Consider the following 12,720-nt stretch of genomic DNA (forward strand, 5'->3'; position numbering starts at 1 on the left):
TTTTTTTTTTTTTTTTTTTTTTTAAAGAGATGGAGTCTTGCTGTGTTGCTGAGGCTGGAGTCCACTGGCTATTTACAGGTGCCATAATTTTGCACTACAGCCTCAAACTCCTGGGCTCAAGTGATTCTCTTTTCTCAGTTTTCCTTGTAGCTGGGACTCCAGCATATACCACCTTGCCCAGCTCTGCAAGATGATTTTTAAAAGTTCTTGATTCAAATTTTCACATTGTTTTCTGGAAGTGTCATCGCAATTTACAGTCTAACAATGAGAAAGGATATGTTGTAATATCCTTGCCATCAAATATTTTTTCAAAACTTTGTTGCTTTGTATTCTTTTTTATTTATCAAATATCAAATAAAATTATTTAAACTTTAAAAATAAATCATACGTCTGCTTTAAATATAATTAAGTTTTTATTCGAAAAATGAAACGTTTTATTCTTAAGTGAAGGAAATTGAGTTGTGAGAGTATCTCTACTCAGACATAATCTAATACAAAAATTAAACTTTGTAGTCATGAAAAAGTAGGGGTATATAGTGAAGTTGATTACTATATTTTCTGCATGAACATTTACATGTAGTTATACAAAAGCTCTTAATAATAATTATTTCTTCACAGTCGACCAGCAGTTGCATTAATTCGAAAGTTAATAGCTGTACTAGAATCTATTGAACGCCTACCTCTCCATTTGTATGATACACCAGGATCCACATATAACCTCCAGGTAACCATAAAAAATGTAGTAGCTAGTATTGCTGAATGCATCTAGGAACAGTGTGACACTTTTCTTTAAAAAAACTATTTTCTTTCACGTCAGATTAAAATAAAAATGATTCACTTAATCTTTAAAGATTTTAGCTTATATGCCATTCGATTGATCTTAATGACTTGAAATCTGTTTTGTTTGATCAAATCACTGGGAAATGATGCATTTATTCATTTAATATTTGTTAAAAGAATTATATTTCGTAGATCATAAGTGGCAAAAGATATTATATCAGTGGAAAAAGCTGAGAAAAGGGTTCCTCTTATTCTACAATTATGAGTCAGTTCTGTCTTAGTCCATTTGGGCTGCTGTAACAAAATTCCTGCGAACTTAATAAACAGAAATTAATTGCTCACAATTCTGGCAGCAGGGAAGTCCAAGATCAAGGTGCCAGCAGATTTGGTGTCTGGTGAGGGCCTTATTCCTCTTAGATGGAACCTTCTAGCTGTGTCCTCACGTGGTAGAAGGGATGAACAAGATCTCTCAGGCTTCTTTTAAAAGGACACTAATCCCATTCATGAGGGCAGAGCCCTCCCAAAAGTTCCGCCGTCCAACATCACTGCACTGGGGATTAAGTTTTAACACGTGAATTTTGCGGGGACACAGACATTCAGGCCATGGCAAGTCCCTTCCTTATCTCTATATTGTAAACATAAGAAAAAACGTCAAGGTGTTTTAAGCACAATTTTTTTCAGGTCTTTCTTGATGTCAGTGGTTAGAGTCGGATTGCCCAAGTCTTCACTAGTCCTGTCAGCCACATGGTTTCATAGCCTGTTTCTTTTCCTTCCCTCCTCCTCCCCATATATATATCTCTGTATATAATATGTAACTTCCTACTTATATTCTCATTCATTCAATTATTCTTTTCTTTAGTAGCTGGGATATAGAGGCAAACAAACAATACATTTTACTAATATCCTAGCCCAGAACTTTTATCACTTTTTTTTGTGGGTTTTTTAAGAGTTTCCTAGCAAGGCCTTCTGCTTTGAATTTTGTTCTGCATTCTACTGAATGGAATAGTTTCTTTTAAATAATAGCCTTCAATGAGTGACTGAGGATCTATATATGCCAAAGCAATGCAAAGCTAACAAAACTTGCCATACCTCTGAGAACCCAGTACTGTTACCAGTGCCAGTAGACTCCCAAACTGGAGTGCTTATCTAGGGAGTTTTACAGTGCAGTAGTTGCACCTGATATTCTATATGTAAAAGATGTAGAGGGCTACTTTGTGTTTTGTTTCAGACAGAATAACCGGGGTAAGGGGGACTGTTTGGTCCATCGTTTTTAAGCTTTGTTTCTGGTAAGTGGATGAGTTGGAGATAAGTCTCAAAGACAGTGCACCAATGCCTTTTATTACGCATTTTTCACTTCAGGAGATTGTGCAAGATCCAAAGAGAGGAAGGCCAGGAATGTGCTCTCTGGTGATTTTGCTGTCTAAAACTACCAAAATGCACATACAAATCTTTAATCGTTTTTATAGGAATTAGTTAAGATTTGTACAGAAATGAAACTACCTAAAATTGCTAGTCCTGTGCTTGTTGCTTACTAAAATGTATTGGATTAAAAACTGTTTTGCATCTCTTAAAGTTTATTAGCCTTTGATCATACAGGTTGAGTATTTTTTATCCAAAATGCTTGGAACGAGAAGTGTTTTGGATTTTGTAGTATTTGTATTATACTTACCGATTCAGCATTCCTAGTCCAAAATCTGAAATGCTCCAGTGAACATTCCTTTGAGCATCATGTCAGTGCTCAGAAAGTTTCAGATTTTGGAGCTTTTCAGGATTCCAGATTTTTAGATTAGGGATACTTATCCTGTAGAATATATTCTAGCGGAGTAAGCCAATTAACTACTTTTCAAAAACTTACCTGGAAAATTGTGAGTTATAAGTCACTTTGGTTAAAAAGTTTTATAAGTTTGTTTAAATTGTTGTGTATTTGAAGTTGTTTAGAAATTCTAGGAAGTTGACTATCTTTTTCTTGATAGCCACTGTAACTTACTCAGTGGCCTTTTTATAAAAGAATCTTTTCCTGTAGCGTTGTTTTTTGGAGTGCAGTGTCATGATCTTGGCTCGCTGCACCCTCTGTGTCCCAGGCTCAGTTGATCTTCCCACCTTAGCCTCCCCAATACTTGGAACTACAGGCATGCATGCCCGGCTAATTTTTTGTTTGTTTGTTTTAATATGTAGAGATGAGGTCTCACTGTGTTGCCCAGGCTGGTCTTGAACTCCTAGGCACAAGCAATTGATCCTCTTGCCTCAGACTCCCAAAGTGCTAGGATTACAGGTCTGAACCACCATGCCTGGCCTAAAGAATGTTAAATAGGCTGGGCATGGTGTCTCACGCCTGTAAACCCAGCAGTTTGGGAGGCCAGGGTGGGCGGATCACCTGAGGTCAGGAGTTTGAGACCAGCCTGGCCAACATAGTGAAACCTGTCTCTACTAAGAATGCAAAAATTAGCCAGGGTGGTGGCATGTGCCTGTAATCCCAGCTACTTGGGTGGCTGAGGTAGGAGAATCGCTTGAAGCCGGGAGGCAGAGGTTGCAGTAAGCCAAGATCAATCCACTGCACTCTAGCCTGGGCAACAGGAGCGAGACTCCATCTCAAAAAAAAAAAAAAAAAAAAAAAGAATCTTTAATAGAAAACAGACATTTGTTCATAGTTCCATTATGTTTATACTTCATACATCGCAGTTGTTTTAGGGTGTATCATTTTTTACAACTCTGAGACAAAAACCAAGACGTTTTCCAAAGTATTTTGATCGTTTTTGTGTAGATACTTACAAGGAGATTACGATTTCGGTTGGAACGTGCACCTGGTGAAACTGCATTGATTGACAGGACTGGCAGAATGTTGAAGATGGAACCTTTGGCTACAGTTGAATCTCTGGAACAGTACCTTTTGAAAATGGTGAGTTTCTGGCAAGGGCATGGTGAAATAGGCATTCTGAGCTGTGGTTTAGCCTTTTAGAACAGTAATTTGGGAAGTATATATCCAGAGTTATGGTAATACAGTTTGGCCCAGTAATTCCATTTTAGAACTGATTTCTACATGAAGATGTTTATTATAATTTTGTAATATTGAAATACTAAACAAAAACCTTAATTCAAATCAATGAATTAATGTTAAATAGATAATTCATATTAAAAATTTAAATTTAATTGACAATTGTGTATAATTATTTCTGTTAATTTGAATATCATATAGCCATAAAAATGTATAAAGACTAATGATAACTGAAAAATGTTTTTGTACAGTATGATCAAGAATTTGTTTTATCCTATCCATTGGAATAATAAACTAAAGAAATACTCTGTGATTATTAATAGCAAGGTGCTTTGGTTGTGGGACTTTTTATTTTTCTTTATATTTTTTGCATATTTTTAAATGAACATTTGTGTTTTTTTGTTTTTTGTTGTTGTTGTTTTGTTTTGAGACAGAGTCTCACTCTGTTGCCAGGCTGGAGTGCAGTGGCACAATCTCGGCTCACTGCAACCTCCGCCTCCCAGGTTCAAGTGATTCTCCTGCCTCAGCCTCCCGAGTAGCTGGGACTACAGGTGCCCGCCACCATGCTTGGCTAATTTTTGTGTTTTTAGTAGAGACGGGGTTTCACCATTTTGGCCAGGATGGTCTCCATCTCTTGACCTCATGATCCACCCGCCTCGGCCTCCCAAAGTGCTGGGATTATAGGTGTGAGCCACCGCGCCCAGCCTGAATGAGCATTTGTGATAATAAAAGAAAACAATTCACATTAAAGAGATAGGAAAAAAGTAGGTAACATGCTTGAAAACAGCATTATTAAGGTGACTGTCTTTTATATTTTCTTTGGTTTAGGTAGCAAAACAGTGGTATGATTTTGACCGATCTTCATTTGTTTTTGTTCGAAAATTAAGAGAAGGACAAAATTTTATATTTCGGCACCAGCATGATTTTGATGAAAATGGAATCATTTACTGGATTGGAACAAATGCAAAGTAAGTCAGTCATTCTGCTTTAAGCTGGAGTGACCATATTCACTTGGTAAAAGAATTGTAGGAAGTAGAATAAAATGGTTAACACTCTGAATATTCTGTGGTTTAAGGAAGTTTGCCTTGTAGGTAGAAGTTAAGATTATCCAAATTACTTTTTATGAGGAAAAAAATGTCTAAATTGCTAATTCTAGAATTGTACTTAATATACTTTTATATTTAAAACCTTCTGCAAATGCAATTATCTTAACATTGTTATTTGCTAATTTTTCTTTATTTTTGTATAGAACTGCTTATGAATGGGTAAATCCAGCTGCCTATGGACTTGTAGTAGTAACGTCATCAGAAGGAAGAAATCTACCTTATGGCCGCTTAGAAGACATACTAAGTCGTGATAATTCAGCTTTAAATTGTCATAGCAATGATGATAAGAATGCCTGGTTTGCCATAGATCTGGGTCTCTGGGTGATACCATCAGCATATACACTTCGTCACGCTCGTGGTTATGGAAGGTCTGCACTGAGAAATTGGGTTTTCCAGGTATCCAAAGATGGACAGAACTGGACTTCTTTGTATACCCATGTTGATGACTGCAGTCTCAATGAACCAGGGTTAGTTGAGGAGTCTTTGCAAATTGGAAAACTCACTAAAGAGCTTTGTTTATTTTTATAATTTTATACTCTAGAGCTCTCTTCTTTGTGAAATATTGAAGCAAAATTTTCCTTTAAAAACAAATCACTTGATACTTCAGGCATTAAAAGTTTGAAACTTTACTAAAACTTTGTCAAAAGGTTTAGATTAAATAGTAGAAAACTGAGCTGAGTATTTTACACTGGATCTTAGCCAAAAGGCTGAGAAGCTATGAATATTTTAAAAATTGGTATATAGCTATATATACATACACACACACACACACACACACACAGAGCACACTAATGGACACAAGTGAAATAAGCTTTCCATCAACTCTCCATATAATCATGTAATACTTTGGAATGTTCAACATATTAGCAGTGGCTATTGCTGGTTGTAGAATTAAGGCTGACTTAAAATGTTTTTATTTTTATCTATCCTTAAATTTTATGTATTGAATTAGTTTTTAAAAGACAAGTCAGTAACTTCTAAAATATTAGTTATACTAAATTTTATTTATACATTTTGGCACATATCAAGGAGTAGATTATGTACTTAAATTGCTTTTGGCATTTGATATGGTATGAGAGGAGCTTCTTAACATTAGGATTAATAGGTGATGTTTTTAACCCCTTTTTCATGCTTTAAAGACAAAATATTAATACGTTATTTAAAACTTTGCAAAAAATGTTTTTAAGTCCTTTTTTCCATCATAAGAGAATTTCTCCTACTCTTTGTAAACTTTTTTTTTTCTTTTTTCTTTTTTGTGTGTGAAGAGAATGGCGTCTTGTTATGTTGGCTGCTTTCTAACTCCTGGCCTCAAGTGATTCCCCTCACCTCAGCCACCCAAGTAGCTGAGACAACAGGGGCACACCACTGCACCCACCATTTTGTCTTTTGTCTTTGAATTATATTAATCATAAATCATTAACGTTATGAGTCAAATCAATAGCGTACATTTAAGCGTTTCATTTTTAACTTGCTTTCTTGACTACTTTTTTTCCCTTGATTTCTTGATTCTTGTAATGAACTGTTGAGTGAATATGAAAGTTAGTGTATTTTTTCTACAGGTCTCTGTTATATAAAAAATCTTCCCCATCTTGAATTTCTTTTTCATCTGTTTTAAAATATTACATAATTTTTTCTCTAACATATTAACAGGTCAACTGCAACTTGGCCTCTTGATCCACCAAAGGATGAGAAACAAGGGTGGAGACATGTGAGAATTAAACAGATGGGGAAAAATGCCAGTGGACAGACACACTACCTCTCACTATCTGGATTTGAACTTTATGGCACTGTAAATGGAGTATGTGAAGATCAGCTAGGTAAAGAGATGATAGGAGACTTTTCTAACTTACTGAAACAATTACTTTTGTAAAAAGTGTTTTGGTTTTTATTTCTCCAATTTCTGCCTAACAGGGAAAGCAGCTAAAGAAGCAGAAGCTAATCTTAGACGGCAGAGACGTCTAGTACGCTCCCAGGTTCTGAAATACATGGTTCCAGGAGCTCGTGTTATCAGAGGCTTGGATTGGAAATGGCGAGATCAGGATGGCAGCCCACAGGGAGAAGGCACTGTCACAGGAGAACTGCACAATGGTGAGTAGGTGCTCAGCACATTTGTGTAGAAAATGGGTAGTTAAGTTTTTTCTTATGTCTTTCAAGATAATTTATAAATTGCATAAATGTATGAGCACTGTTTAGAAGAACCGTTGATATCACATTGTAAATGGAAAAAATGTAAAGAAAATAAGGGAAAATTTTAAGTTCTTGGGTTTTGACTAGAAACTTGTAATATTTTGGAAGTGATCAAGCCTAGTGTAAGTTGAGTATCTTCAAGATACACTTCTGGTTTTTTTCCCTCTAGTTTATTTTCAAGCTTACTGTGAGTTTTATTTTAACTTCTTATGCTTTTCTTTATCTTGTTAGTGTCACAGGAATCACGCAATAATTTTTATGGTATCATAAATCATGTAGAAGAAAAAGGATTAGCATTTTTACTTAACTATTTTTTAATAAAGCATGGAACAAAACGCATCGTCTCTTTATCTGTTAGTAGATTATTATTGTTTCAAAATGTTTCTCAGCCTACCTGCTTTTTTGGGAGGAGTTTATCATGTTTTGTAAATATTGCTATGTGAATCGAGTTTCTTTGATGCTGCAAAGTTTAGCAAAGTCATCCACTTACTGCTATTAACTTCAAAGCAATTATAGTGGCAAATTGTTTTCCTCAAACTATAAGGTTGATTTATTAGCAGATAATTTGCCTAAACATCAGTGGGTTTGTTTTCATCAATTTTGTATCAGTTTTTAGCATTAAAAAAAGTAAAATGTTTATATTCTCAACTTACAGCACATTTGTTGTTTTTTTTTTTTTTTTGAGAGAGTCTTGCTTTTGTTCCCTGGAGTGCAATGGTGTGATATCGGCTCACTGCAACCTCTGCCTCCCGGGTTCAAGCGATTCTCTTGCCTCAGTCTCCCAACTAGCTAGGATTACAAGCATGCGCCACCATGCCCGGCTAATTTTGTATTTTCAGTAGAGACGGGGTTTCTCCCTGTTGGTCAGGCTGGTCTCGATCTCCTGACCTCAGGTGATCCACCCGCCTCCGCTTCCCAAAGTGCTGGGATTACAGGCATGAGCCACCACGCCCGGCAACTTACACCACATATTTAAAGAGCTAGAATAAATGTGACAGTACTTAGGAGAATGACTGACATTTAATTTCATGTGTTATGTGGTAAAGACATTTATTTATTCAAATAAACCCTTTGATTATATTGCTTTTAAGTACTTAGGAGAATGACTGACATTTAATTTCATGTGTTATGTGGTAAAGACATTTATTTATTCAAATAAACCCTTTGATTATATTGCTTTTAAGATTCTATTTCTTGGATTATTTTACTGCCAGATGTTTTTATGTAGTATCAGGCCCTAATTGCAAATCATTTTAATCATACAGGTTTACAGTGACCTAAAATTCATAAATACCAGTAATAGTTGAGACATCAGTAGTACCATTCAACTCAGAAATTTCAAATTTTCTTGTTTTTTGGGCATCTTGATGATACTTATTAAAAAGTTGTTATTCTGTTTCCTGTAATTGTTTTGGCCTTGATGTATGTGACTTGAGAAGAAGAGGCTAGTTAGAGGCGTGTGAATGCAGTTCTTTTTTCTCGGGATGGAGTCAACTGAAGCAATTGCATAGGGAAATTAGAATATTTTTTTTTCCCACAAGATACAATGGCACAACAGTTTTAATACAACCACCAATCTTCACAAAATAATTTTAATACTTTGTGCCTGGACTAGCAGCATCTTGCACTGTGATATTCCTATACATACATAAGCATTTTATTGAAGTACAAATGTTAAAAGCAGAGTAACTTAAGCAATTGCCTATACAAAGGTAAATAGACACTGTAGGTTATTTTTCTTCTTGATTCATTTTTGCTGCATAGTAAGTTGCAATTACATTTCAGTATAATGTTACTGATCTATAAAATACATTTGAACTGTGAGGTATGGCATCTCCTTATGACAGAGTGCTCACATGTAAATCTGAATATTTTGAGTGTTTTTTTTTGTTTTATTTTGTTTTTATCTGCCACAAATGGGAAAAACAGAAATCATGTAGCCTAGAAATTTCAGGGTTTAGCATTCAAGAAAGGCCTATTTTTGCTGATCTGACAAATGTAGAAATTTAGTTTTGGCTAATCAACATGGCCGTTCCCATTAAGTTATGCCTTTAAGTCTGTATGTCAGAGAGGGTTCTTAGCTTTCAAATACTTAAGCCAACCATTTCTAATGATGGCTAGTCATTACTGACTCTATTTTTTTTGTCTATCTTTTCGGCATAGAAGGAGTTGAGAGAGTATGTTTTTTGGGCCAATTAATACAATACAAAAGTTACTTTTATTTGAGATTGGGCTATGTTTTTGAACCTTCTTCTTTTCTCACACATTTCTGTGTAGCAGAAGAGATAGTTAAATGTTGGTTCTTCAGAGATTATTTCAGCATACAGAAAACAATAGAGGCAATTGAAAAATATCATCTAAGCTACTTATGTAGATTTGGGGCAGTCACTTTTCCTTTCAAAGAACACATATGCAGATAATCCCCACAGGTAATTCAATATTATTTCCCTCTGAGTGCCAGCATAAACATAAGAACTTGGTGTATGTGTGGGTGGGCATCTGGGTGTGTGGATGGGTGTGTATGTGAGCTTGGGCCCCTTTTATGTGTGGGTAAGAACTTTATAAAGGCTTGTTATAGTTTTAAAAAAATGTTTTTTGTGTCTTATGTTTTTCCCTGAAATAGTTAGCTTATAACACTAAAATAAGATTGTAAAATTTATATTAATTTTCTTTTAATAGACAATTTTTTTTTTTTTGCCTTTTGGAGATTCATTACCTTTTTTAAAAAAGAATATTATTTTTCAACTACAAGTAAATATATAAATTGAATATCAGTATGCTCATTAGTTCTGTACATGTTAGTAGCTTTAGCAGATAGTTTCTAATAAAAGAGCTCAGTATGCTCTTTAAATTTTTTTTAGAATTTTCTGTGCTTATTCAAATTTATTGAACTTAATTATTTAACATAAGAGAACCAAGGAACCACTGAACTTTGAGAACACAACCGAAATGCTAACTTTAGTATTTTATTTGAGCTAGTGACCTAAAATTTCTGTGGTAATATATGAATATTTTGAGAGGTTAGCCAAAATTAATGGTAAGAAATTAATGGTAAGCTAGCACGTTTTTCTAGACAGAAAATTTGACTACACATAATTATACTTAGCAATTTAAAAACTTTTACCTAGATTGTGTTTACTTGCAGAAGTGGCAGTATTTTACCACGTATATCAATCTTTTAAAATTTCTTAAACAGTTCTTCCATTTAAAAAGTAACCAAGCCAGGTGCAGTGGCTCACATCTGTAATCCCAGCTACTCAAGAGGCTGAGGTGGGAGGATCATTTAAGCCCAGGAGTTCAAGATTAGCATGGGCAACGCAAGACCTCATCTCTAAAAATCAAATAATTTTAAAAATGAAAAACAACCCAGTAGATTTAAACATGACCTTTACATTGCTTTTAAATGTCATAGACTGAATAGTTCAGAAATAAGGGAAATAAAAGGAAGAATTTTAAACATTTCCTGGAAACCCTTGTATACAGTACATATTTCTTGTCCTTAAAATATTTTTATCATGAGAGTTAAATATTATAGACTTTCAGATAACTAGTCATATAGTCAAATAATTGAGTCCAAAAATTTACATATATTTTAGTTGGCAGACCTTGATTGACTAGAAATTCAGAAAAGGACAGCACTGATGAAAAGCTGATCCCATATTGTGGAGCTACTGTCTGACACGCTCCTATCTGCTTTCTGCTGGGTCTCACAAACTCCTGTCCCTTTCCAGGCTGGATTGATGTCACCTGGGATGCTGGTGGCTCAAACTCTTACCGTATGGGCGCAGAAGGAAAATTTGACCTCAAGCTTGCACCAGGGTACGACCCTGATACAGTGGCATCACCCAAACCTGTTTCATCCACTGTTTCAGGCACAACGCAATCATGGAGCAGCTTGGTGAAAAACAACTGTCCAGACAAGACATCTGCTGCTGCAGGCTCCTCAAGTAGAAAAGGAAGCAGCAGTTCTGTGTGTAGCGTGGCCAGTAGCAGCGACATCAGCTTGGGTTCGACCAAAACGGAACGGAGATCAGAAATTGTAATGGAACACAGTATAGTTTCAGGAGCTGATGTCCATGAACCAATTGTTGTTCTTTCATCTGCTGAAAACGTCCCTCAAACAGAAGTAGGGTCGTCTTCCAGTGCAAGCACCAGCACCTTAACAGCGGAGACGGGAAGTGAAAATGCTGAAAGGAAGTTAGGCCCCGATAGTTCTGTTCGTACTCCTGGGGAGTCTAGTGCAATATCCATGGGAATTGTCAGTGTTAGTTCTCCTGATGTTAGTTCAGTATCTGAATTAACTAATAAAGAAGCAGCTTCACAACGACCTCTTAGCTCTTCAGCAAGTAACAGACTGTCAGTGAGTTCTTTGTTGGCTGCTGGGGCCCCTATGAGCTCTAGTGCAAGTGTACCTAACCTGTCCTCAAGAGAAACATCTAGCTTGGAGAGTTTTGTAAGGAGAGTGGCAAACATAGCACGGACTAATGCCACGAACAACATGAATCTAAGCCGAAGCAGCAGTGATAACAACACTAATACTTTGGGGAGGAATGTGATGAGCACAGCAAGTAAGTGAGCTTTTCCTTCTGGAACCAATGCTTTTTCCACTTGGAGGGATGCAAAGTAGGGTCTCTTGTTCTGGCTGCAGTTTTTAACTAGGTCATTAACCATATTAGATAAAGCTACATCAAATTTAGCACTTCAGGAATATGAAGTTAAGTTCTCTAGAATCATCATATTTTCAGAATTCAGATTAGGTGTGATAAAGAACCTCTTATTCTAGAAGGATAAAACAATACTTCTGATTTTCACTCCTTTATGATACATCATTAAGCAAAGTTGCATGAGGAAATAGATGACTATTAAATGTTATCATAGTGCAGTGAAACCAAAGCATCATGTAAGTATAGCTTTTATTTAGACTCTACATTGATCTTAGCTTCTGAAAGTTAAATTCCAATTTAAGCTGCTAACAGGTCAAAATAATTCCCTTGGAAAATACATTGGGAATTATTTCATTGCTTGTTTCATTTCTTTAAAAAAGTTAGGCATAATATTTAAAAATATAATAGTGCTATAAAAAGAATTTTTAGTTGGATTTCAGTTGGGTTCCCAAAGTTGTTGCTTTTCAGGAACCATTTTATTATTAGTGTGTTTTATGACCTCACTCTTTAAAAAATATAAAACTTGGTTTTTCTAAGGTTTCTACTGTCTCACCTATTTGTACTGATTTGCTTCATTTTTGTCTTTAGCTTCTCCTCTTATGGGTGCTCAGAGTTTCCCTAATTTGACCACACCTGGTACTACATCAACAGTGACTATGTCAACGTCCAGTGTTACTAGCAGCAGCAATGTAGCTACAGCAACAACAGTTTTATCAGTTGGTCAATCATTAAGTAATACTTTAACCACCAGCCTCACATCAACTTCCAGTGAGAGTGACACAGGTCAGGAAGCAGAATATTCCTTATATGGTAAGTTATAATTTAAAATTGAAGTATTTAGATACTTAAATAACGATACTTTTATTATGTTTTCTCCTGATATTTTAAACTTTTGTTTAAAGAGAATTATTCTCTCTTCTTATAAATATGTAATCTTTGGGCCAGGCGCAGTAGCTCACGCTTGTAATCCCAGCACTTTGGGAGGTTGAGG

The 12,720-nt window shown here is 35.6% G+C and overlaps 1 protein-coding gene across 1 annotated transcript in view; it reads left to right on the forward strand.

Annotated features, from left to right (window-relative positions):
* Window positions 1–12,720, forward strand: part of HECTD1 (HECT domain containing E3 ubiquitin protein ligase 1) — a 116,658-nt gene that overhangs the window by 75,665 nt on the left and 28,273 nt on the right. The window contains exons 19-26 of the mRNA XM_011994753.1: window positions 619–724; window positions 3,542–3,676; window positions 4,601–4,740; window positions 5,022–5,345; window positions 6,529–6,695; window positions 6,790–6,966; window positions 10,797–11,633; window positions 12,318–12,539. Coding sequence (XP_011850143.1) covers window positions 619–724; window positions 3,542–3,676; window positions 4,601–4,740; window positions 5,022–5,345; window positions 6,529–6,695; window positions 6,790–6,966; window positions 10,797–11,633; window positions 12,318–12,539 — 2,108 coding nt within the window. The remainder of the gene's footprint in view (window positions 1–618; window positions 725–3,541; window positions 3,677–4,600; window positions 4,741–5,021; window positions 5,346–6,528; window positions 6,696–6,789; window positions 6,967–10,796; window positions 11,634–12,317; window positions 12,540–12,720) is intronic.

The sequence above is a fragment of the Mandrillus leucophaeus genome, unplaced genomic scaffold (assembly GCF_000951045.1).
Source record: "Mandrillus leucophaeus isolate KB7577 unplaced genomic scaffold, Mleu.le_1.0 Scaffold460, whole genome shotgun sequence".
NCBI classification, from domain to species: domain Eukaryota; kingdom Metazoa; phylum Chordata; class Mammalia; order Primates; family Cercopithecidae; genus Mandrillus; species Mandrillus leucophaeus.